The 26984-nt window shown below is 45.5% G+C and overlaps 1 protein-coding gene across 1 annotated transcript in view; it reads left to right on the forward strand.

The window, feature by feature from the left end:
* The window catches only part of VAV1 (vav guanine nucleotide exchange factor 1), a 415631-nt gene that overhangs the window by 96107 nt on the left and 292540 nt on the right, over positions 1-26984 (forward strand). Inside the window, exon 2 of the mRNA XM_085600348.1 lies at positions 14952-15068. Within this exon, the coding sequence (XP_085456474.1) occupies positions 14952-15068 (117 nt within the window). The remainder of the gene's footprint in view (positions 1-14951; positions 15069-26984) is intronic.

The following is a 26984-nucleotide window of genomic DNA, read 5'->3' on the forward strand; positions in this document are numbered from 1 at the left end:
TCCCACAATAGATGTACTAGGGTACCTACGCTCCCGCATACCTGCCAGCAGTTCGCCCCCTGGATGAGATCTATTGAGTGCAGGCGCTCAGGAGTATAGTACCAATAAGTAACTAGTTTGGTGAGGGTTTCGGTTAGCCCCATGTGGTATGCTGAGTGGCGAGCCCTATGATATACCCCCTCCCATTCCTTATGACTTGGTGTTCTGCCTAATTCCCTTTTCCATCTCACACGTCCGGCGTTATACACATGAGCGTTTCTGGCCAGTAGCATTTTATACAAGTTCGAAATAAGTTTTTCTATCTGATGTGCGAGTGATAAGCCACTGCTCATAAGTGGAAAGGTGTCTACAGGCAGCTGATTTAACCTGGATATGTAGCGCCCAGTGCCTAGCCTGGAGATATCGGAGCCTTTCAGTTTCAGGCAGCCCATAGTCTAGTTTGAGCTGTTGGAATGATATAATCCCGTCTACATCAAAAAGATGGCCTAGAGGGCGGTACCCTGAGGGCCTCCACTGTGTGAAGGCTGCAGCATCCGTGCCTGGCTGGAAGTCAGTTTTATCCAGTAATGGAGTGAGTGGCGAGGGGAAAGTAGTGAGATTGTGTTTGATGTTGGTATGGTCCCATGTTTCGAGGGTGACTCGTGTGATATGGGACGCATATAAGTTGGGTGGTCTGTGCCTTCTCCGAAGGAAGGGGATTTCCTGAAGCGGTCTGGCGGCCACTGCCTGGTCCTGGAACAGCCAGTGCTCCTCCTACTCCCACCGGCTCCACTCGCCCAAGTGGCATAGCTGAATTGCTTGGAAGTAGAGGTGGCGATCGGGGATACCGAGGGCCCCCCCACCCTCCGGTGGAAACATTGTTAGTGTCTGCTTCCTTCGTGGCTTACGGCCATTCCATATGAATTGCGCAAGGTTAGATTGAGTCTGTTGTATCCACCCCTTTGGGGGTCGCAGAGGTAAGGTCCGGAACACATATAAGATCCGAGGTAAGATGGTCATTTTGACCGCGGCTATTTTACCGAGCCAGGAAAGAGGGTAGTGTTTCCATTGGCCCAGCTCCTTGCGGATCGTCTGCCTTAGTTGTGTGTAGTTAGCGGTTACTGTGCCAGGTATGGAGGGAGCTAGTTGAATCCCCAGGTATGGGATTGTGTCCGCTGCCCACTGAATGGGATGGAGGCCGCCCTGAAGGTGTGTGCGGGTGGGGGGCATTAGGGAAAGGTCAAATGCTACTGACTTATCCATGTTCACCTTAAACCCCAAAGCCTGTGCGAAAGTCTCTAATTCTGCGAGGCACGCTGGCAGAGCAAGAATGGGGTTCGACAACGAGATCAGGACGTCATCAGCGTATAGACTAATCGTGTGGGTGTAGCCTCCGAATTTAATCCCAGTGATCGCTGGGGTATGCCGGATACGATAGGCCAGGGGCTCCATATAAAATGGATAAAGAAGGGGAGATAGGGGGCACCCCTGCCTCGTGCCTTTCTCTATGGGGAATCGGGAAGACCTGTGGCCATTTACTCGAGCCATGGCTGTTGGGAACTTGTAGCAGTTTTAGATGTATGTGCGAAACTTCTCACCTATCCCCGCTCGCTCTAGAACCTCTTCTAAGTATTGCCAGAGGACCCTATCGAAGGCCTTTTCGGCGTCTATGGTGAGCATCGTATACTCCCCATATGTTCGTGAGGCTTTCTCAATAAGGTGGAGGGCACGTTTTGTATTGTAGCTGGTTTGGCGCTGGGGTATAAAGCCTGCTTGGTCCGGATTAATTAGACCAGGCATATGGGGCGCGAGACGAGCTGCCAATATCCCAGTGTATAGTTTGAGATCTATGTTATGTTGAGAAGGGATATGGGGCGATAGGCTCCACACACGGTCTTGTCCTTTCCCGGTTTTGGAATAACTACTATGGAAGCTTTGAGCATCTCCCCTGGAATCACTCCAGGCTCAGCGAATGAGCTATAAAGCTTAGTGAGGACACAGGGCCACCAAAGCACAAAATGTCTTATAAAATATGGCCGAGAAGCCGTCTGGCCCGTGGGCCTTGGCAGGTTTAAGACGTGAGATGGCTGCAATGGTCTCTTCTATTCTAATGTCCCGGTCCAGGAGGTCAGCCTGAATCTTAGTCCACGCTGGCAGGTCAACGGATTTGAGAAAGGCTGCTCCGTCTGTATTAGACAGCGGTGAGGTGGCATAAAGACGGGCATAAAACTCTCGGAACGCCTCAGCGATCTCAGAATCCTCGGAAACTCGCCTTCCATCTCCCCTACCCCCTGCTTCTGTCGGGTCTCGCGCAGTTTTTGTGCGAGGAGGCGACCACACCTGTCTCCTCCAGTGTAGTATGCGTCTCTCAGCCGGAGGGCTGCATATTCCGCTCTGTCTTGGTCTAGCGCCGTGAGTTGTTGTCGCATAGCTTTCAGTTGGCGCCATACCCGAGGTGCGCCTGTCCGCTGATGCATCTGCTCTAGCTCCTTTGATTTTTGGGTGAGGTCCTCTCTTTTGCGCCTACACTCTGCGTTCTCCGCCGCGGAGATGGCTATCAACTCCCCTCGTATAATCGCTTTAAGTGCTGCCCACTGTGTGGCGAGGGTGGTGTCGTTATTAGCGTTATGGGAAAGGTTGTCTTTTATGGAGCGCTGTATCTGTTCTACTACTGCCGTGCGGTGTAAGAGTGTGTCTCGGAGGCGCCACAGTCGCTGCATGAGAGGGAGAGTGAGGGTGACGGTGACTGATGCGTGATCGGAAAGAGAGGCTATCCCTATCTCCACTTCAGTAGTTAACGCGTGCAGAGGTGCCGATGCCAACAGTTAGTCTAGTCTAGCGTATGTTTTATGCACATTGAAGTAATAAGAGTATTCGCGACTATGGGGGTGAAAGCATCGCCATAAGTCTTTGAGGCCTAAGTCGTGTAATCGAGCCAGTCCTTCTGTCGATAATGCGCCTGTCTGAGTAGTGCGTTGGCATGATGTGTCCGCGTCATTATCAAAGACTAGGTTCAGGTCGCCCCCCAAAAGGATCCTGCGGGCTGTTGTGGCCGTTGCTTCAGTGAGTACTGTGTGTAGAAACTTTTCTTGTCCCTCATTGGGGCCGTACACTGAACCTATGGTGAGTGTTAAGCCTCCTATTGCAAAACGATAGGTTAGTAGCCTACCCTTAATTTCAGCTCCCTTGTGAAGGACCTCCCCTTGAACCTCTGGGCAACCAATATGGCCACACCGGCCGATTTGGTGGGGCCTGATGAGAACAACTGGGTCGGGAACCTGCGAGATTTGAGGCGGTGGCAGTCTCTGGCTAATAGATGCGTTTCCTGAAGTAGACATATGTCCGCGTTGGTGTTTTCTAAGCATGACAGAACGGCTTTAAGCTTCCCAGGATTGTTAAGCCCCCTCACATTCAAGGTGAGTATTTTAAGCGTGGCTGGAGTCATTCAGGTAGGCGAGGAGAAGTGGGAGCATGAGCGGGGTCAGGGATCTGTCGCCGTGGAAGCAATGAGCAAGTGATGATTCTGGAGTGCACTTCCCGCATGAACCTATGCTACCTATTAAAAAGGGTGGGCAAGGAACCCCGAAACCCCTATAAAATAACCCCAAACAAATGTCCATTTGAAATCTCTCTACAAAAAGCAAAAATAAAAAAGGAGGAAAACAAGAGATATAACGTAGTCCATCATCCTTGGATAATCGGATGGGAGTTTCCATGGGGAACATTTCGTGACCAAGGACGTCCCTTCACCCTCCCGCATCCAGATTAGGGGGACACATCAAAGAAGTCAATAGGCTATGTGGATATCAGCCAGGCTGTGTCTTTGCTAGTTCTGCGGACAGAGTCTCGTGGGATGCTTTCTGTCCTTTGGAGATTTCAGCGAGATTTGGCCATTGAAGCTGGCGCCGTCGTCCCTGCTGCCTCCAGCGTGGTCTTGTATCCTCCGCGCCAGGCGCAGGGCCTTCATCACCTCTCTCCTCTGTCGGGGTATCGATTCCCAGCAGGCGGCAGGCCTCCGCCAGGGAGCGAAGCTGGAAAAGTTTGCCGTCCATGCGGAAGACTAGGCGAAACGGGTGGCCCCAGCTGTAGAAGATATCGCGTTGGCGGAGGTACGAGGTAATGGGTCTAAAAGTTCTCCTCTGTTTTTTTTAGAGTGAGTGCCGCCAGGTCTTGGTACCGGACCGGAGTCTGTCCACGGAATGTCAGGGGGTGCATCTGTCGAGCCTTCTGTAAGATTTCTTCTTTGGTTTGGAAGTCTTGCACACAGACCAAGATGTCGGATGGCGAAGCCTTGGCCGGACGTGGTGGTCCCACTCTATGCGCCCTGTCTAATTTGAGGTCAGAGTCCAGAGGATTCCCCAGGATATGGTTAAAGAGGTCCCAGGCGTATTTAAAGATGTCACCCGCTTCCTCATCGGTCTTCAACCCCCGGATCCTAATGTTATGGCGGCGCGAGCAATTCTCCAAATCCTCGAGGTGGGACTGTAGGTCTACCTGCTGGTCGTGAATGTGAATGACTACTTGTTGAAGTGTCGATAATTCCGCGTCCCTCACGTCCCTTTTCTCCTCCAGGTCAGCGACCCTCTCGCCTATGCTGTCCATGTCTTTGCGGACATCTTTGATTTCATCCGTGAGTTCTTGCTTCAGTGTTAGCAGGTCCTCCCGTAGGGCCACGAACAGGGATTCGAGGAAGGCTTTCGTTATCGGCTCCCCTCCTTCATCACCCATTGGGCTAGCCAGGTCGGTGCTTGCTGGGGTATCGCCCATTTGTTGACCGCCTTGGGCCTTTGCGAATAGGTCCTTGAGAGTTTTTTCTTTCCGCCCCCGGGAGGAAGACATGCTGTGCTTCGACGGGGACTGAGACGAGTACCGGTGAACCCCGTGTGACTGTAGGATGGGAGGAGATGTAGTGGTGGTGGATCCTAATGCTGCCCCTCTGCCCCTTCACAGTGGCGCCACGCGTCGGGTCGGTCCGTTGGCTGACAACGTGTTTCGTCTGGGTAGCGATGTCAAGGTTCAGAGGGTTGGTTACTCCATCATGGTAGAGCCCGCTGGCCTCGCTCCTAGGCTGTGCGTTATGTCCTTTGAGACGTTCCTGCATCGTGACCTTCCCCCTGACAATGGGTCTATGCTACCTGCGGAGGCTGGGTGGACTCAGCACATGGGGGCTTACAGTGGTGCGTCCCGGGGCAGCTGCACTCCTCGCACCAAGTGTCCGGTAGGCTCCGTGGGCGGCGGAGGCCGCGGACTCGATTGGTGCGGATCAGGTATTTCCCCGCGATGCCTCCCTGGCAGTGCCGAGTCTCAGATCCCGTCCGGTCGCTAGGATGCTGCAAGTGCCAGTCCAGACGGAGTCGCTGTGTCCCAAGGCCGCAGCCCGCACGCTTCAGGACACCACGCTGGGCCCCGGGTCTCCCTACGTCATCTGCCGCCCCGCTCCTTTCATCCCCAGTGTCGAGTGCACACTGCGACTTTCCCCCTCGGGTTGATCACTTGCCTGCCGTTTGATGGAAGGGGTGATGACCAACCGGCACCTCCGTCTGGACCCAGAATCGCCTGACCGCTGCTGGGCTTCTTCCCAAAATGTTGGGCCCACCACGGCACCACCACTGGCGCCGCGGGAGCCAGGCATGTATGGGCCTCGCTGGTCTCAGGCTGTTGTCAGGCGGCCGCCTGGTCTGCCTCTTTAGCCCCGCGCTCGTGGTCTCTGTGTGGAGTCCAGGCCGCTCTGGATCCTGTCGCCCGGCAGCCGTTGCTCCAGTGCGGGGCCGCCTCCGAGCTAGGCCGCGCCTCCGCAGGCCGCTCTCTGTCTTGGCCGAATTAAGCACCGTAGGTGGGAAACTCTGCGATTTCGCACTTCTGCGGTGCCCGCTGTCTCTGCCGCACTAATTGGGCACCGATTTACAGGCGTCCGGCTGCTATTTGTGGTGAAACGCCGGTGCTTTGTCAGGCGGCCAGCGGGAGAGACAGAGTGGCACGTCCTATCGAGCCGCCATCTTGGCCACGACCCCCGACTGGGACAATTTAGATGAATACTATGCTGCTTAAAAAATGTACAGTGAATTGAGGGTCAAGAACGTCCATGGTAAGCTTACCTGGAGCAGGCTCTGTCTGGCAAAGCTCTACAATGAAGAAATAGTATCATGCTGGAAACAAAACAATAAATATATAATAAAATGTATATAAATGCTGCGAAAAGTTAAGGCAGTTTCTCGGGGCTATGGAAGTGTGGTAAGCATTACCTCTCAAATGAACTTGACGATGCTTGTGACCATCCACTCGGCACTCTAAGAGGAAGAGGGACAAAGCACTGTGTTCAGAAGGAGCGGTATAATAACTAAAGACCCAACAATAGCAAAAAATTGCATGGGGTATGGCTAACCAGAAGTGTAAGATTAGACTGATACCGGTGAGGGGTAGCCTAAATTGATTGCAATTGCGGTTGCTATCCACATATGATAGGCCTTACCTAACCCCAGGTTATTGGCCAGAATGTGACTTTGTACTGTAGATCCAGAGGCCCAATGTTGCCTGGGAGGACTGGACCTTCCTTGGACCGTGGTGGGGGCGACTTCCACTACCCCTTCTTCAGCTAGGAAATCCGGTTTCCATCTAATTGTTTGCTGTGCCTGTTGCAGTACAAGACCAACAGGCATTCTGGTCAGATGAACCTAGTCATCCGTGACTTCAGTGAATATTATTATTTAGTCGGAGGGTTCAGATTTCCTTATGTTTGCCATAGAGGGCACATAGTGAACAACTTACCCATATCACTCGTGTTGTCCCGACTGCCATTCACATTGGGAAGGACCCCCAAGCCCCAGACTCTAATATGCTTTCCCCGAGCACTGGTTTGGTGGTGCACCGCGTTTCACTCGGATTCTGGCAGGCTGCAGCAATCTCACTTACCACCTCCCTCTACCAAGAGTACTTACCATCCTGATCATTGCTTCACCTGTGCCCCTCTAGCCCTGGCTCTGTCTCCCACCAGAGCCATAGTCCAGGGTGTCTTAACATCATCAGCTCTCACTGTGCAGGGTTGAATATGTGATTCCTGCTGTTGCAGGGGCCTCATGTCCTGTAGCCTCCAACTAGAGCCCACATCTCTACCTCCTTTACTGAGCGCCAGTGTTCCACCATTGCTGGCCTATTGGATTGGAGCATACTTTGGAGTGGGTCTTGGTAAACTGTGCCCAGAGAGACTGTGCACTTAGCTGTAACCTTGCCTCGTCCTCTTTTCACTAGTGGTAGGGAACTAAAGAGTGCTTGTACATAGTACATGGTTTATGATGTTTACACAGAATGGGTGTTATCAGTACACTGTATTGCCAGTATTGCTTCCAGGTTTTTGTTTCAGGTGCCCTGCCAGGTACAGATATACCATACAATTCCATCCACGGATCCACCCCTCCACTGCTAGAAGGTGTGAGCACCGATAAGAAGCACACTGACCACACACACATTCTGCTATTCTAACTTTACGGTGATCCTCAGTCAGGTCACTCTTATCTTGTAGGGCCTTTCACGCACGGTAAAACTTTACCACAAGCACCCAAAACCGGGCCACAGATCAGCGAGAGAGAGTTTTTGAATGGGCAAATTGTATTAAATATGTTGAGAAAAAAATAGAAATTTAAGTTAGATCACTCTTCCATTTTTTGGGGGTTCACAAAGGAACTAATGAAGAGGGTGATGCCCATCCACCGATTCTCAATTACCATACACTATTTTGCACCTTGACTGTGCACGTATGTCCCCTAAGGTGGTCTGACTCGTTCCAGCAAAGCATGAGGGTGCATCAAAAATAAGTAACATGGTGGCACAGGCCCAGTGTCCAGAGGATGCCCAAAGTGCAACGGGAATGCTCAGACGTGGGTGCTGAGCAAGCTGTGCCATAGGACACAAGCAGCACCCTACAGATGGGCCCAAATAGGGAAAAACAGGTCAGAATTAATCTGATGCGCTTTAGACGGGCCTTTTTCTAGAGTGACATAGTGGGTGAAAAACAATGGACTGGAATAGTATCCAGAGCGATCACCAGTGGCCGATATAAATTTAAGCATTCCGTCATTCACGTTGTTGTTTGTTGCAGAGATGGCAAGTGACATTCTTCCATTCTTTGTATAAGGGCATGTTGTGAGGAGAGCAGTTTTCCACACAAATATTGAGGCCAGATAAATCGAAGAACATAATATCTGCAAGATTGGGGAGAGAAAGAGAGAGAGAGTGTGTGTGTGTGTGTGTGTGTATATAAGTATAGGTTTACTATGTTTAGCCTCATATGTGTGTGTATATATTTTTATATATCACCTTAAACTTCCCTCCTCACGGACAGAGCAGAGGCCACACAAGGGAGAACCGGGGGAAACACTTTTAATTACGGCAACTGCATTTGGGCCTGTCGGCCTTCCTCAGTGCCAGAGCAGGGTTCAGGAGGTTTCACAGTCCCAGTTGTTATGAGTCCCGCTCCGTTGTTATTAGAAACCGCCAGCTCCATCCCCAAACAGGTGTGTCTGCTCACGGATAGTAGCTCACGGGCTTTGAGTGAACTACTGGTCCCAGAATGCTGTTGGCTTTCAGGTAAGTGATGCAGGGGGTTATTATAACGCCAAAATGATCGTACTGCGTGCTGGACAATCAATGGTACTGCTGAAACCAATGACCTGCTGTGATGTCTGTCAAGCGCTTCCCTGGGTCCCCGAACCACATCAATCTCCGTGCCTTGGAATCCATCCGGCGGGGGCAGGTATGGCCGTGCATCCCGCCCAGTGTGCAGTGGAATCACTTCACAACCGCCATTCTCCTTCCAAAGCGTTGAGGTGGGCCCCAACCTTTAAATAATTTGAAAATGACCGCAAAGCTGCCGAGGCAGCAGCCATTGAAGTTGGGGCCAACTTGCAATGTGGGGGCCTCTGTACCGCGTCTTTGGCTGACACGTGAAACATCACCTTAAACTCCCTCCTTACGGACAGAGCAGAAGCTACACAGGGGAGAACCGGGGGAAACATATATATATATATATATATATATATATATATATTTGCGTTAGCTACCTGCTTTATTATATGGAGAAAGAAAGGAGGTGTTTACACTGTATGCCGATTCCCTGGTTGCTTTACTGCCTTGTAATTCACGGTGTGCTGCTGGTGTGTGTATGTATGTATATGGGTGTGTGTATGTATGTATATGTATGTATGTGTATATATATATATATATATGTGTGTAAGAATTAAAAGTGACTGAAAATCGGCAGAAAAATCGCTGGCATATCAATGACTATACCGGAATAGAAGAATTGGGACCTCTACTCCCGGCATATCGCCTACCTGAAAGTGAGTGCCACAAGGGTAATAGACGTGGAAGTCCATCTCATGTTTTGCCAGCTGCCGCCCTATGATTACGGTGCTTGAAGCACTGAAACGCGTCAGGGAAAAGGATTAATTGGGCCATTTTCGCGCCGCTCTCATCAATAAAGGTTGTGTTCAACTTACCCCTGTGGAGTGCTGCTTTAAAGCTCGGAGCTTTTTTGGAACAGTGATGACACGGCGCCTCCGGCCGTGGAAGCAAGCACCGCCACCTCAATTTGACAAGGTCTGTGGGGCTGAGTATTCGACTGCAGCCTCCATGCAGCACAAGGGTTTGCCAAAAAGGAAAGCGGTTGAAATGGCCTGAGGCCCACCGGAGGGCTGTTAAGAATTAAAAGTGACTGAAAATCGGCAGAAAAATCGCTGGCATATCAATGACTATACCGGAATAGAAGAATTGGGACCTCTACTCCCGGCATATCGCCTACCTGAAAGTGAGTGCCACAAGGCTAATAGACGTGGAAGTCCATCTCATGTTTTGCCAGCTGCCGCCCTATGATTACGGTGCTTGAAGCACTGAAACGCGTCAGGGAAAAGGATTAATTGGGCCATTTTCGCGCCGCTCTCATCAATAAAGGTTGTGTTCAACTTACCCCTGTGGAGTGCTGCTTTAAAGCTCGGAGCTTTTTTGGAACAGTGATGACACGGCGCCTCCGGCCGTGGAAGCAAGCACCGCCACCTCAATTTGACAAGGTCTGTGGGGCTGAGTATTCGACTGCAGCCTCCATGCAGCACAAGGGTTTGCCAAAAAGGAAAGCGGTTGAAATGGCCTGAGGCCCACCGGAGGGCTGTTAAGAATTAAAAGTGACTGAAAATCGGCAGAAAAATCGCTGGCATATCAATGACTATACCGGAATAGAAGAATTGGGACCTCTACTCCCGGCATATCGCCTACCTGAAAGTGAGTGCCACAAGGGTAATAGACGTGGAAGTCCATCTCATGTTTTGCCAGCTGCCGCCCTATGATTACGGTGCTTGAAGCACTGAAACGCGTCAGGGAAAAGGATTAATTGGGCCATTTTCGCGCCGCTCTCATCAATAAAGGTTGTGTTCAACTTACCCCTGTGGAGTGCTGCTTTAAAGCTCGGAGCTTTTTTGGAACAAACATATATATATATATATATATATATATATATATATATATATATATATATATATATATATATATATATAGTCACGGTATGTAAATGTGGAGTTAAGTATAGTAAATGTATACTTACTACTGGAAACTCAAAGCTGGCTGACACGCAACCACTTGAAGTTAAATTCTCTCAAAACGGAATTCCTCCTAATCGCACCACACAAGCAGTCTACGGTCATCTAACAATGGTTGAATCCTCTCACTGCTCTTCTCTGCTGTTGATTCTGCAACCTCTCTGGGAATTATGCTAGACAAAAGTCTGAACATGCAGAAGCACATTAGCTTCCTAACCAAAGGAGCGAACTTCCAACTCTGCATTCTAAGGAAACTCAAACCTTATCTCCCTGCTCATGACCTAAAGGTGGCCGTGCAAGCATTAGTGATCTCAAAGCTGGACTATGGTAGTGCTACCCTTTGCGGCTTACCTAGAGTGAAGACTGCTCCTCTTAGGCCGCCCTCAACTCTTCTGCCAGGCTCGTAACAGGCGCCAAAAAATACAGCCATATTACTCCTGACCTATTGTCCCTGAACTGGCTTCCATATGAAGCTCGGATACACTTAAAAATTGCATGCATGGCACACAAAGCCATTCACTTCAATACCCCACTGTACCACGCTCAGAAACTGGAGCTCTCATGTGGTTCGAGAGCCTCCAGAAGCGCTAGCACCTTATTGCTCAAACCACAAACAGTCAAGAAAAAAACAAACCAATCGAACCTTCTCTGGTATGGCACAGAGGATTTGGAACTCCCTCCCCCCTGAAGTCAGGGTGAATCATTCCATTGTCCTCTTCAAAAAGGAAGTCAAAGTGCTCTTGATGAAGAAATTTCTGCCTCTGACTGGCTATTCCATTGGATATTGAGGTCACAGTCGCAGATCTGTGGCCCAGCTGCCAGGGTCACGAGAATGCCTTTGCTTTACATGACTGTGTATTTTTAGCTTTGTTGGTTCTGGTTTTGATTGTTTGTATCCCTCTTGATGTATAAACTGTAAAGCGCTCTGATACCCGCGGTGGTCATGTTCGCGCTATAGAAAACTTTCAAAATAAATAAAATACTTTCTCAATATTTGGCCCACAATATCTAGGCTTCGATATTTTTGCCACACAATATTGTTTCCTCAATATTTTAAGATATAATTAAGGACCGGACATCCTGGTGAGAAACAAGCATTTTTAGCAGGTTTATCAATGCTCTGTGAAGTTCCTCTGATGGGAGATGTGGCAGCTTAGAGCATGTCTGGTGACAAAGACCTGAGCAATGATATGAGGTAATTATGTTGCTCATAGTAATGATACCGAACGTGAGGTGATACCCATGATGGTGATGTGTATAACATTGTTATGAACGCTGATGGAAAGCAAATAGAAGTGTAAGGGATTTGGGTTCGGCCCCATTATTCCCTATCACAGTCCCTGGTGAGGGAAACCCTTGAAGATGTTGCTGTAAAATAAAGGCTAAACGTCTGTCCACTAGGCTATATATTAAGGGAATCTTGTTTTGGAGGGATCGCTGTCAAGTACAAAATGCAATGTGAAGCCATCTATCAACTATTTTTACCATATCTATTTTGTAATATACATTTCTACAGGTAATGAAAGGGATATGAGGAGCCCTTGGCAGACAAATAAAAACCTACTTATCAATATAGCGGTAAATGCAAAGCATTGACCATACTACTCCCTCATTTCGTATCTATTTATTGATTTGTTTACAGGGTTCCTGTGTTAGGCACATACAGACATTTAACTCGTAAATCCATTCCTGAGAGGGATGAAGACATTTGTGCCTCTTTCACATGTTTACTGGTGATTGCTATTGCTCTCTGGGGGATGGGGTAATGAGCGGTCTTGCTCAGGGGTACTCCTGGTGAGTAGTGATATCACTCTTAGTGGGTTGCTGGTGATTTTTATCTGTCAAGTGAGGGTAGAGTTATTGATACATCTCTGAAGGGGTTTTGGTAGTGATTGCTATCTCAGGGGATTAGAGAATGTTTGATTTCTCTTTCACAACTATTCATTTGTGAATGAGAGGCGGTTTGAGTACTCTTTTAGAAAGGTTAGATGATGAATGATAGCTCTTTTAGGGCAATCGTTTGAATTATATTTATCTTATAGGGATGTGTGGTGAGGATTGATCTTTTTTTCCTGATAATTTTATGGTGATAGTATCTCAGAGAGGGGGTTGGTAATGGTTAATATCCCTCAGAGAGGTTTACTGACAGTAAATCTCCCAATAAGATGTGAAATGGTTTATCTTTTGTCTCCAGGTGACTTGGTAATGATTGATATCTCTATATTGTCAGTTTGGGGTAACGGATACCTTATGGCAGTTTAGCTGTGAATGACTTCTCAAGAAAGTCAGTTGGTGCTTTTTATCTCTATTAATGTGTTTTGCTGCTGAGTGCTACCTTGGAGGGGTTCCATGGTGGTTTATACCTAAAGAAGGTCATTTGATAACTGAGTTCTCTCTCAGAAAATGTGGGTGATTATTTTATCTGTGTGGTTTTGTAAGGATTGCTGCCTCTCAGGGGACTTGTGGTGATTATGATCTCCAGCACAGAAGTTTGACTGTGACCAGGATCTCTCTCAGGAAGGCATGTGCCTTATTTTATATCTCTTTATGGACTATTTGGAGTGAAAGAAAGCTGTCAAGGGGATTGGTGGTGACTGATGGAATTCTTTAATGTGAGTAATATCTCTCAATATCTGACTGAGGTTTTGTCGTGATTGATATTGCACTCAGGGAGGTTTGACTGTGGTGGCTGCTTCTTACGTGGTCTGGTGGTGGTTTATTTATCAGGGTTGCATGATGGAACCACGCATGCTTTTACCACGCATGCCTTTTACAATGCGGGCAATGCAAAAAACACGTTGTTGTCACATGTTCCTTTACCACACAAATTGTTACAAAGGCATGCCTTAGGGCAGCGCTGGGCTTGGAATAGTATAATTTACTATTCCAGCTCCAGTCTGTGGAACAGTTGGGTTAGGTGTTGGGCTTAAAATCCAACAGCAGTGCAGCAACGCGTTACCTAAAGCAAGTCATTGTAACGATTTGCGTGGTAAAGGAATGCATAGTAATGGCACATTCATTGTAGTGCCCACGTTGTAAAGGGCACTATGTGGTTCCGGCTGCGTGGTAAAGGCTGATTCCCATTTAGCAGAGCTATTTTCTAGTTGTTGATGTCTTTCAGGGTGCTTCTGTGCTGATAGTATCTCCTTTAGGCAGTGAATGATATATATTTATATAAATACGTACTCCAACGTCCCGAAGGAGTAGGAGCCGTAGACGTAATGGCATCAGACTGCCAACCCTATTTGATCAGGTATTTTATGTATGTCCCTGCCAAGTAAAACTTAGTGGTTGCAAACAGAAAAAAATAATGACCCCCCACACTGCGAGAACTCGAGTGTGGGAGACATGTTTTTTGTTTTTCTGGAACAAACTCCTACTTTTGAAGTTTGTTGCTGAAAAACAAAAAAGTTAGGTGAACAGCTGTAAAAAATATGGCAGACGCACATCAAACCTTTTGGGCCTTCAATGCCTCCGTCCTATGAAGGCACAGAGATCACCGCAGAATTAGCAATAATCTCTAGGAATGGTGGACGGTAATCCGGCCAGGGTGACGCCCGCCCGCCATATCCTAAATCAGGCCTCGGGTCTTCCTTCAGTGACGTGTGTAGTCGATTTCACTTTACTTATGATTTGCAGTGAACTGTCCATTTTGGAAGGGTCTGGAGTCAACTGTTACTCTTTCAGGGGAATGTGGGAAGATATCAATGAGTTCCTGAGAGTCTAGAGACTCCCCGGTGTTCTGGAAGACTTGATAGACTCTTTGGGCTGAGGCCATAATTGTCCACGATATAACTAAGCGTAACTCGTGTACGAGTTACGCGGCGTGAGGGGAGAGGACGTGGATCGGCGGTTCTGATTAAGACTTTAAACAAGGACATCTAAAGACAGGACTTCATACTCGAAGCCCAGCAGTATTACTAGCACCCCACGCCACAGGACAGTGTGGTCTGGAATTATCACCACACTTAGTACTTCTTAAAAGTGAATATTTAAGCCTTGAAAAAGTCGCATGCACAACCATACGGAGGCGACAAAATACGTGTTGGCTTGGGATCAGTTCACTAAGAAAAGCTCGAAGAAAGAATAAAAGGGCAAAGAAATAACTTGGATTCATAGTTTGTTCTAATCATAAGTGAATAACATTTGAAATCGTCGTCATTTATATATCACGTGTGCTGGGGATTTGTGATTATGTTGTTGTGTTGCCTAGGCCACAATTTTTAGAGAGGCTGGCGGTTCTCTCAACCTTACAGCACCGTGACTATTGTTGATACTAATTATAATTTCTAGTGGAATTACCCTTTCAGGCGCCCATTTCCTATCAATTATACCGCCATTTCTGTATATACTGTACGATATAACCACCTTCTTCTCTTTCTTTTATCCCAGTTCCTGTGTTTAAAGAATATTCGTACTTTCCTTTCCACCTGCTGCGACAAGTTTGGTCTGAGGAAGAATGAACTCTTTGAAGCCTTCGACCTCTTCGATGTTCGCGACTTCGGAAAGGTGGGTCCAGTCATTTTAATTTCCCCCACAGCATCTACCTTTCAAAATATTTTTTTCTTATTCAATATAGGTCTGTGTCCTGGAATTAAAAGGTGTGGATAACGTTTTACTAATCATGCACTTCAAGTCTTTTTCAGAATACAGGAATTTGTGGTGGCAAATAAGTGTCATTGCTGCACTAATGAGTTTCACTTGAAATGCTCTGCTACCTAAAATTGGAACTTCCTCTTCTTCTCTTTTGCATATTGTACGTATACAGTGTCGGCAGTGGCTTGCTCTGGGATGGCCTGGGTGATCTTTTATTAATTCAGAAGTTGGAATATTTTTCTTTGAACGGTAAATGCTTATGTTATTTTCTGGTTTGATATGATATTTTGCTTATCCTCCGTTTTAAGTTTTAGTCTAAAAATAGATATTTGTCTGGCAAACAAAACAAGAGGGCCGTTCCAGGATTGATGGTTAGGTCTCGCTGAGCCAAAGGCTCGAAGAGACATTTTGTATGTGGGATTTTCAAAGTGCAACCCACAGTCTTTTGGCTGGCCTAAAACTTGAGTGCACGATCACATGCACGTGCACAGCTGCTCCCACTCCCCCCGCCCTTCTCTATAGCTTTGGCTCCTTTGTTTTTTATTACACCCTCCCTTATCTCCCCGCTCTTTTCACACTACCCCCTCCCTTCTAATCAGTTTCCTTTCTGCTCCTTGGATTGACCTTCCCCCTCCCTTCTCTCCCCACCTCATCGCAGAGACGGAGGAGACAGAGCCATCCTGCATGGTTAATGCTTTTGCAGGTTTCAGTTTTCAAAAGTAGTTTTCAAATGTATTCAAACTGCACATTTCACTCAACTGCACACACACACACGCGCGCACACATTCACACACACGCATTCTTTTCTACCTTTATTGGTTCAGGCATCAATCGGTGGCGCACGAAAAAACATTATTCAGCAGGATAGAGACATTTAAACTGCTCCGACATCAGTCAGCGGCGCACGAGAAATCATTATTTGGCAGGATAGAGCCATTTACACTGCGCGGTTTTTTTCACTTTTGAGCTCACGAGAAATCATTATTCAGCAGGATAGAGATATTTACACTGTTCAGACATCAATCCGCGGCGCACGAGAAATCATTATTTAGCAGGATAGAGACACTTACACTGCGCGTTTTGGTTAACTTTTGAGCTCTTTTAATTCCCACCTCCCTTCTAATCAGATTCCTTTCTGCTCCTCGGATTGACCTTCCCCCTCCCTTCTCTCTGACCTTCCCCCTCCCTTCTCTCTGACCTTCCCCCTCCCTTCTCTCCCCACCTCATCGCAGACACGGAGGAGACAGAGCCATCCTGCATGGTTAACATCTCCCTCTAACACTCTCTCTAACCCTCTCTCTACCCCTCGCAATCTACCACTAAAAACAATAGCTTATGCATATTTTGGAAATGTCTTTCAAAATACGCAGAGGCGGAGGAGAGAGGCATCCTGCATGCTTAAAGCTTTCACAGGTATTAGTTTTCATATTTATGCAAAGTGCAAATTTCACTCAACTGCAGCGCACAAGATCTCATTATTCCGCAGGAGCATTCAACATGTTTTTTAAATGTCTTTCAAAATAGAGACCTTTACACTGCGTACTTATTTTTTACTTTGGAGCTGTTTTATTGAACATTAATAACGTGTCCATGCCTCATGTACCTTGGTCTTGCTACAAGCCACCTCTCCAGTGCTTAGTTTGTGAAATATGGAGTGCCGGGCCCACCATTCCTTATATGTTGGGGCTGCCTCTGCGTGCGCTTATTTAAAGGGATCACAATGGTGGACTTACATTAAAGAAAACCAGCACTGTGCCATCTTTGTTACGCATAACGGGCTTGTTCTTTTAAATATACACAGCGCGTGCTTTTTGGAATTACGCTCAGAAGGTGCAATGTAAAAAGCTACATGCACGTGCTCTATATATTTACAAACAATTAGTGGCGGTGGGGGAGGGGTGCCATACAATTCCGGCACCCTGGGTCAGTGAGGTGCAATGGGGAGACTTGCAGTAGTTGCGCCTTTTAAGCAGTCAACATTTGGAAACTTGTTGAATTGGTTTATTTATGCCACGCAAACCCAAAAGCAAAACCCCTTAAAATGCATGGCACCCTGTAACGTAGAAGAGAGAACATTTTACTTTCACTGGTTTATTTGGAAGTGTCTCGGCCATTATCTGGTTCTTCCCTTTGCAATTAAGAGTACTCCATGGTACTCGCAATATTCAGAGGTGCTGGGATTATGGTATGGGGTAACAAATTATATGGCACGGTTATCTAAATGGTACATCAAGAAAATGCAACTTATGTGGCAGGAAGATTTCACTATTTGATCATTTTAAAACATATATTCTGGCTGGGAACATTTGGCAGGGGACAGCGCACTCGGAGTCTCTTTACTGCTCACAAAACTTCTTTTGCTCTCTCTGTACCTTGCACTAACTCTCTACCTCTCACTCTCTCTTTTCACATCTCCCTCTACCACTCTCTCTAGCCCTCTCTCCACCCCTCGCAATATACCATTATAATAAATAGCTTCGACATTGACACGAGTTTGAGCTATTGGCATTGCACATAACAATGCCTTTTATTTTTGAATAGTTTTTAGAAACATAAATAAAAGGATTTGTTATTTACAATACCAATAGGTTAAACTCTCGTAACTGCGAGACCTATTGCATTGCAAATGCTTGTTTTTACTTGGAATGCTCTCTGCCACCTTAAATGTGAGTTAACTCAGAGCTCCACGTTTAGTTTCAAAGAAACCAAACAATCCATTGTGATCAGGGTCGGGTTGGGACAAAAAATAGACCTGGTACCAAAGTAAAAGAAACCTACATCAGCGAAGCATTTAGCATAAATAGTGACAATATCGGGTAAATCAACTGTAAAAACTGGCCCACCTGGCCATAAAGCCGACCCACAACTGCAAAAAAACCCGTCCAACCAACCCTGATCTGTCAGACCAGCCCACTGGCACTGCCTGACTGCTCTATATGCCAGTTCCACTCGGATTGTGTTAAACTTCTGATAAGTACAGGAGGGCACCCGTATCTCGAACACCTTTCTCACACCCTCTACAACTGGATTCCAAAGGCTCTTCACTGATCTACTAAATATGGCAGCCATATTTCTCACAGATATAAACACCGGCCATTTTTTCATGTTTTGATATTCTTTAAAAGGCCCGGAGTTGGCAATGTTTCGAAATTTTGTGAAAAACTGTGTTCTGTTTTTAGCATGGAACTTCTGCATCCGTTTAATAACCATTTAGGGATGTTACAGTCAGCTCGAAAACACTTTTAAAGTAATTCCCTCCTATATTTACTGTGTTAAGTGTCATTTCAAATGCTGTAAAAATACCGGATTTTGCTGAGTTTCTTAATTTTTTATTATCCTTGACATCAAAACATTAGCTGTGCTGGTAAAATACTGATCAAGTGGCAACCCTAGTAGTAAGCCAGCACCACGATTTGATTAAGGTTGTGAGTATCAATTTAGACTACTGGGACCATGGATTTCCTTATTACATTGGTTTTCAAATTGTGTAGCAGCAACCTCAGAAGTGTCAAGGAAAGAAGAACAAAATGTAATGGGTGGAAGGCTGGAATTAATCTCAGTTACTTGTAATTTCCCTGGACTGAATTCAAGTGCCTCCTTTTTTGCTCACTGAACTGTCCATTTTTGGTGTCTTGCCTATAGGGGCACACTCCGGTCAGAACTGCTAGGGTATGTTGTCTCAGTGATGGAAAATTAAGCAACAAAGCCATCTTTCGGACTTGTTGTTTGGCGGCCTCATCAGTGAGGAGTAACTTGAGTCCTGTGGCAGGGTGACCTCAAGGATTCTAGTCTGGGCGAATGTATACTGCTTAGGGACACTTCAGACGAAAAAAAAACGTTTGGATGGGACAATGTGAAGTGATCTTGTCTGTAACAATACAAGCAGGAATAAAAAATGATGTATTGGAATGCGCCCGGAGTAATTACCAGTGATTCTGGACAATCTTAAGCATTTCCATACATCTTTTTTGGTGTCTAGGTGAGCCTCCCTAACTCAGAAAGGCACGCCCAGATGTGGGTCACAAGCATTTACTTGCACACACAATCTCTCTCTTTTCAGTGGTTATGTTGCTGGTGCGCATGTGAATGTGAACTGAATGTATGGTCTTGGAGATCCCCTTGGGGTGCAGTGCCGCACGGCTGTATGGCACTATGTTGTGGTCATTAATATTGAAGTACAAAAATATTGTATCCACTATATTGCCTGCCACTACATAGTCATGGTGAGTGTATAAATACTGTTCTTAACTCCACATCTTATTACCTAAATTAACCTTGAAAAGCAGTGGTTAGGTCGATATTGTAGTTATAATATTTTAGACATATGCAGGAACGCATGCCATATAGTGCGTGCCATGGTTTTTATCTACCATCAACGACTGCTCCTAAGTTACTGCATGGCAACCTGTTTAAGGTATTTTACTGCAATATCAAGATTTTAGCATTTATATGCAATACGATTTTGAGTGCAGAACAATGACTAACCCTGCAATGTTAAGGTAAATATATCTAGGTAAGTATACATTTACTGCTCTTAACTCTACATCTACATACCTTTAAGAAGTATATTGCATATTATTTTGTACTTTGCTTTAGGTTGATATTTTGTCACTCTATATTGTGACATATTAATCCGTGGTTAATGCTACATAAAACTCCTAAATAAATAAATCATGGGTCTCCAACCTATTCTACAGTGAGAGCTACTTCTGATCATCTGATCAATGAACACCTCTCTGAGCTACTACCTAATATATATATTAGGTTAGGGTACATAAAGGCCAAGCAGAATTGATGTTGCCCTTACAGTACCCACATTCTTGCTACAATGAGTACACACCATTAATGGCACAAGACCTGCATCAGGAAAGATTTCCCTGTGTGATCTCCACGGACCTTTATGTATCTTTATTTATTTGCAGAGTTTTATAAAGCACGAACGTGACTTTACAGGGTGTCGGAGCACTGTACATATTGCAGTCCGGTCTTTGCAAGGAAGAAAACTACATTAAAATACAGATACATTATATCAAAAATGGCTTGGAGGATCCATGATCCGAGAAGTCCAAGTGAGAGCATTGTATATATTGCAGTCAGGTCTTTGCAAGGAAGAAAACCTATAAATACAGATACATATCATATCAAAAACGGCTTGGAGGATCCATGATCCGAGAAGTCCACGTGAAAAAGATCAGGCTGAGTGACTAAGATGACTAGTGAAGGAATCTATTCATCAGAAGTTTTTTTTACTTCTTTTTTGAAGAATGTAGAGGAAGGGTTTGTCCTAGTTTCTAGCGGAAGTGTGTTCCATTTTCTAGAGGCTAGACTAGAGAAGGAGCTGCTGTAAGTCCTTTTTTTTCTAACTTCTGTGGCTTCAACAGTAGGGAGTTTGAGCTTCTTGATGAGCGGCAACCACCGGATACTTCAAGGTTTTTAGCCAGGTAGACAGGTGTGTTGTGATGAAGGGTCTTTTGTGTCATGCAAGCTGTCTTCAACTGGATTTTGGCTTCAAACGGGAGCAATTTTAGATGGATGAAGTCAGGTGTAATGTGGTTGAATCTTCTGGATACTGTGATGAGTCTAGCAGCAGAGTTCAAAGTGGCTCTTAGCTGAGCTAACTTTGCTTTGGGTAGACCAGCAAGGGTAGCGCTCCCCTAATCCAAATGGGATTTTGCTTAACCTGTTTAAATGGTAGGTGGCTTCTCCTGTGGTGGCTTGGATATGGTCTTGCATATTCAGGTGTTTGTCCAAAGTTAGACCTAGTGATCTAGTGGAATTTTATCATGTGTGGTGTGCAGTTGAGAGCAGTGTGGGCTGCGTGAGCCGTTCTTCAGTAGGGGCAGAGTGATTGCAAGGAGTGATCAGGAAAAATTCAGTTTTGAGGGTGTTAAGCATGAGGTGATTGTGGATCCGCCATTGTTGGATTTTCTGTTGGGTGCAGTTCAGCAGTTTGATGTCATGGGGGGAGGACACTTTTAAATACAATTGTGTGTCATGACACTGTTCATGTGGTAGTGAATATTAGAGAGATTTAGAAGATTGGTAAGAGGTTCCATGAATGAGTTGAACAGGGTGGGTGAGAGCATGGATCCTTGGGGAATTCCAATCGTGAGTGGTGTGTTGTCATATAGGGTTTGATTGACCTTAATTCTTTGTGATAGAGTCTGAAGGAAAGAGGCAAACCATTTTAAGACCAGACCCGATAACCCCATGCTCTTTCCAAGAAGGTCAATCATTCTATCATGTTTGACCGTATTGAAAGCAGAGAAGAGATCAAGTAAAATAGGCAGGCAGGGTTCGTTTTGGTCTAGCATTGCCAGTTCATCATCAACAAGGTGTCTAAGGGCGGTTTCAGTGATATGCCTTGTTCTGAAACCTAATTGATGATGATCATGGAGTTGGAATCAATGTGGTTGCAAAGTTGCAGGTGTATGCATTTCTTTAAAAGCTTTGCTAGAGTTGGGATGTTAGTGATAGGGCCGTAGTTGATGAGGTCACACAGGTCCGCATTGGATTTTTTAGTTCAGGGTGACCTGACCAATCTTTGAGCAGTCGGTAAACATGACCTGAGAGGGAGAGGCATTGACAATATTGGACCAAAGAGGGAGTATGGAGGGGCTACACTGTTCGGTGAGCTTAGCAGGCAGGAGATCATTGAAGTGGTTAGAGGGTTTTATTGTTAACATTGTGAATAAAGCGGCTTCATCTGGGATTTTGAAGGTGCTCCACTGTTTTTAGTAGTATAGCCAGAAGGAGGGGTTCTGGCTGGATGCTGAACAGGTTAGAGACTGAGCTGGGCCTGAGTAAACAGAAGCTATGAGGCGCGATACAGATCAGACTCAATCTTTTTTGTCTTTTCAGTGGAATTGGCAGAGAACCCATCGCCACTTGGCAAGAGACCGGTGCCTACCGAGTGTTGGTTAGAATTACTTGTTGTCTGATGTTTTCAAATCGTTTTTTTGCATCTATTTTTTGCATTGTCTAAGTGCTTCCTGAAGTATTCTGCTTTGGAGTTTCAGATGTGTTTGTTGTAGGAGCTTCTTGTGGACCTCAGGTGCTTGAGGTGTGCGATAGTGGGAGAGCTTCTCCAAGGTCTCTCCGCAAGTCTTAATATGCATCCTTCCTCATTGAGGCTGCTATTGAACCAGGGTTTGGAGTGTCAGATCTGAATTCTTTTTAGCTGCTTCATAGCAAAAGTATGAAGTATGTTTGATATGAACTGTGTGTAATAAGCAGTGAGACCATTCACATTCATCATGGTTGTGGGAGTTTGTGGGATGTTGTTGCTGGTAGAGGTTGAAGTAGGTAGATTAATATTACTTAAGTCTCTTGACCACCGTTTAGTTTTAAATGGCTGGCCCTTTCTAGTCATCGCCTTCTCTAGGATAAGGAAGGAGATTAGGTGGTGGTCTGACCAGTTCCACAGGATTATGGGTTCAAGTTGAATGGTATTGACATTCAAGAGGATTAGTTCGAGAGTGGAGCCTTAATTATGAGTAGGACCATTACAAGACTGAGGTAAGGTTGTGGTCTGTGAGGAAGGCCTTGAAGGAGTTCATTAAAGGGTCTTTAGAATCATTCTAGTGTATGTTTAAGTCCCGAGGAAGATATGGTCGGTGTGCTGATCCGAGTTAGAAGAGAATGTCTCCATTATTTGGTCAATGAAAGGTAGATTATTTCCAAGGGGTGATAAATGGTAAGGAGTTTGGATATCATCTTGTCATTGCTCCAAATTTCTATGCCTAGGTATTCACAGGAGATCACTGCTATAGTTTGTGACTGGTTCAGGGTGAGCAAGGAGTGATAAATACAAGCTAAGCCACCCCCAGCTCTTTCCATTCTTTCCAGACTGGTGATGTCATATTTGGGTGGGACAAGAATGTCTAAGATAGGTGATAAGGTCTCATTCAGCCACATTTCCATTAATATCCGGCAGTTAGGGTCATGAGTGAGGATGAGATCTGCAATGTCTGCAGCGTGTTTAACCGCTGATCTGCAAATGAGAAGCATGGATCTGATGTGAGATTTGGTTTCTGTGACTTCAGTGTGTGTTATGGGGACTTGTAATCGGTTCTGTTTGTTCAAGGTTCTGAAGTTGCAACTAGGTTCGCTAAGAGGGTTGGAGGTAATAGGTTGATTAGTAATTTGAACGGATAACAAATTAGTAGAGTTTTAAGATAGCAGAAGGGAGTGAATGTCATCATCAGATAGGTGGGTTGTAATTCTCCGAGGTCTGCAGATGGAATTGAGATGGAGTTGAGTTTTCCAGTTCTAAAAAGCTGGGCTAGTCTGGCCATAGTGGGCTCTAGGCGTTTCCCCAGTGGGCCGCAAGGGTGCGGGTCGGTTTTGGATGCCTGGTGGGCCGTTTTTTTTACCGGGTGTAAGTTTTGCAAGCATAGCTGTAATATTGGCCCCCTGTAACAAAAGCTGCAGTCTTCCCCACCCCGTGGCCGGCCCAACTCAATTGCCAGGGCCGGTTTGCATTCTCAGTCCGGCCCTGTCGGAAAATGTACAATGTATGATGGCTGAACTACTCCGAGTATGAGACATCTGAGTTGGGGTGAGTTAAGATTTTCGGTGTGTGGGGTCTGTTAGCCCAAAGGGTCAGGTTTTATGAACTACTCGAATTTCGAGGTGGTATGAATACGATTTTTATAGATTGGTTTAACTAGCTGAAGGTCTTGACTAATATCAGCAATTATGTTCTCCAGTGAAGGGAGGTGGTCAGTGCATGTGGGAGTGGCCTGTGGCCTGTGGCCTGGGACAGAGGACTAATGAACCCCCTCAGTGGCAGAGAGAGTGCTCTGCAGACCATCCAGATCAAGGGAGGTGAGCTGTTTGATCGGGGACATGATAGGCGGATGAGAGAAGGTCTGCTCGGGGTGGCGAGAGGAGGAGGGGTTAAAAGGGCACCAGAACCAGGAAGCATATGGTGCCGGGATGTCACTAAAGACCAGATGGATTCCGGCAAGATTGAATGGGTGGCCACTTGAGACACAGAAGAAGGAGAGGGTGTACCATTAAACAAGGGAGGCAACAGAGTATGTGAGAATATCTCTGGGCTAAGGCCGTTGTCTGTTCTCACATTAAGGGTGTTAGATCTTCTGTGATTAGAGAGTCGGGGCATGTCAGCTAGGTGGGATGAAAGGGAAGAGCGAAAGCCTACTCTTTTAATGGGTGATCTGGAGCCCTCGGCGTTGGTTTCAATAATGGAATAGAGTGTGTTCATGGGGAGACGTAGGTGAAATGGTAGAGGTGGGAGTTTAGACTGGTCTAGGAGTCTACTCTCTGAGTTATTTTATTGAGGCTTGTTTCTTTGCCATACAATACAAAGGATGAAGCTGCTTTCATTTTAATAGCTAGCTCCCAAAAGACTTCCATTATCTGACTAATGTCCTAAGCTCCATTGGTTGATGTCCAGAAGCTGCCCTTGGCATAATATCTCAAGATTAAGAATAATGATCCCAAGAGGCAAAAAGTGTTCAAGGCTTGTCAGCGAGCCCGACCCTTGAGTTTTTGGTGCCCTAGGTGAATCTGCCCAAGTACAACGCTTCACAGCTCCTCTTTCCAAGCATTCATACACATGTGAAACTAAATCAGAATGTTCTTTCTTTAACATATTAATTGCTCCACAAACGAGGATCTTTAGCAATAAAATAATATGCAAGCTGCATGCAGACATTAAGATGTCTCCAGCTATTCTATCATGCATGTACCTCTGAAGCCACAGAGGTTCTTTTAAGAAACTCTTAAAGAAATGAAGGAGAAAAAGAAAGGAATGGGAGAAGGATGGGGAAAGGGAGGCTGGGAGTAATTGAGAAAGTAAGTGAGGGTATGAGTTGAGCACAAACAAGAGGAAATGGAGGCAGTAAAAAGGAAAAAGGATAAGAGAGTAGGAAGAAAGAAAGTGAAAGAGCGAAAGAAAGAGAAGAAAGAGATAAAGCATGAAAGAAAAGGTTAGCAAGAGAAAGTATGAAAAAAGTGAGAGTGGCAAGAAATAAAGTGAGAGAAACGGACAAAGGGAGAAAGAGTGAGAAAGTAAAAAGAGAAAGAGGGAGAAGGAAACAAGGGAGAATGAGAGATAAAACAAAGCAAGAGAAAAAAGGGGGAGAGAAAAAAAGGGAGAGAGGGAGTAAGAGAAAGAAAGAAATGGAAAAAGGGAGATATAAAGAAGGGGAGAATGAACGTACAAAAAAGAAAAAAGGGAGAAAGAAAGAATGAGCGAGAAGGGAGAGAGACCAAGAATGAAGAAGAAAGGGAAGAAGACAAAAGAACAGGAGAGAAAGGGAGGGAGAATGAAAGATCAAGGGAGAGAAGGAGGGAGAACAAAAGAACAAGGGAGAAAGGGCAAGAAAAAGATATGGAGAAATTAAGAATGCAGGAGAAAGGGGGGAAAAAGAAAGGAAATAAGGAAGGAAAGACGCTAGGGAGAAATAATGAAGGAAAGGGGAGGAAGAAAAGTTGAAAGCAAAAGGAAAAATGAAAGAAAAACAGTGAGAAAGAAATACGGCGAAAGAAAAAAGAAAGATGGGGAGAAAGACAAAATCGAGGAAAAAATAAACACAGGAAGGAAGAAAGGAAAAGAATGAAAGAAAAAGAGGAGGAAAGACGAAGGAAGAACAACTGAGCGAAAAGAAAGATTGGAAGAAAAAAGGATGGCAGTGAAAAAAAGACATGGAAATAGGAAGAAATAAATAAAGACAGTGAGAAAGACAAGGAGAAACGATGGAAGAAAGAGACCAGGAGAAAGGTAAAAAGACAGATGTGAGAAAGAAAGGGAGAAAGGAATCAAGCAAAACGAACATGAAAAGAGAAAAACAAAGAAGGAGAGAAGTATGGAAAGGAGATGAAGGAAAATAGAAAGCAAGATGGAAGAGAGAAAAAAGTGAACAGAAAGAGGCGGGAAATTAAGGCATGACAGAAAGAAATGGAGAGAAAGAATAAAGAACAACATTTCAGTGCAACTGTTGAAACGTACTAAGTGAATTTAAAAGTTCTTGATGACTGTTTTTTAAGGTGAAATTTTTAAGTGTGCTCTAAAAGCTGATGCATTTATGTTTTTCAGGTTTCTTACTATGCACAGCATGTTTTTGTGAAAGGGAGTGCTGTTTGCTGTCTTGCACTGTCAGCTTACAGAAGCAAGTGACTATTTTAAAGTGCAGCCCTGGAAGGCAGAGAATTTAAAAAGTCTAGATTGGATTCCAACTCACTGACTGCAAGCTACTTAGCCACAACCTGCAAACTATTGGTAGCTTGCGATCAACCTGTAGGAGATGCCAGAAATAAATGAATCAATTTAAATTGGCTATTATTCACCTCAACCAAGCTTGGGGAGCACTGCCCTCTTGAGAGGGAGGAATCAATTTAAAGAGTATGTTGTCCTATGTAATATGCTAGTTCCTCACAAGTAAAAATAAAAAAGGTGAGCGGAGAGGTGGAAAAGCAAAGCAAGAATCCAAAAAGAAGGGGTTTTATGTGATGTGATGTGAGGCTCAATAGTCTGCATATGTATTCTGTAGGTGTGTATGGGACAAAAGAGAAAGCAAAGCAGAAAAAGAGTCGTTCTAGAAAGTGAAGAGAGTTAGATCCTTCTTTAGAGTTTGATGGACAGAATACTCCATCACAAACATGGTGGATGTCCAGTCTACTGTATTACAAGTACATTAAAGCCCATGTCCCTTGTAATACAATGAATGAGATAGACACCACTTAATGACACAGTATTCCGTCCACCAAACTCTAAATAAGGCCCTAAGTCTCTCCATGCAAACTAAAGTATACCAGCACTAGAGTTGGATACTCGGGTCAGCATGAGCTGCTTCCAGATGA

This window comes from Triturus cristatus, chromosome 4_2 (assembly GCF_964204655.1).
Source record: "Triturus cristatus chromosome 4_2, aTriCri1.1, whole genome shotgun sequence".
Taxonomy (NCBI): domain Eukaryota; kingdom Metazoa; phylum Chordata; class Amphibia; order Caudata; family Salamandridae; genus Triturus; species Triturus cristatus.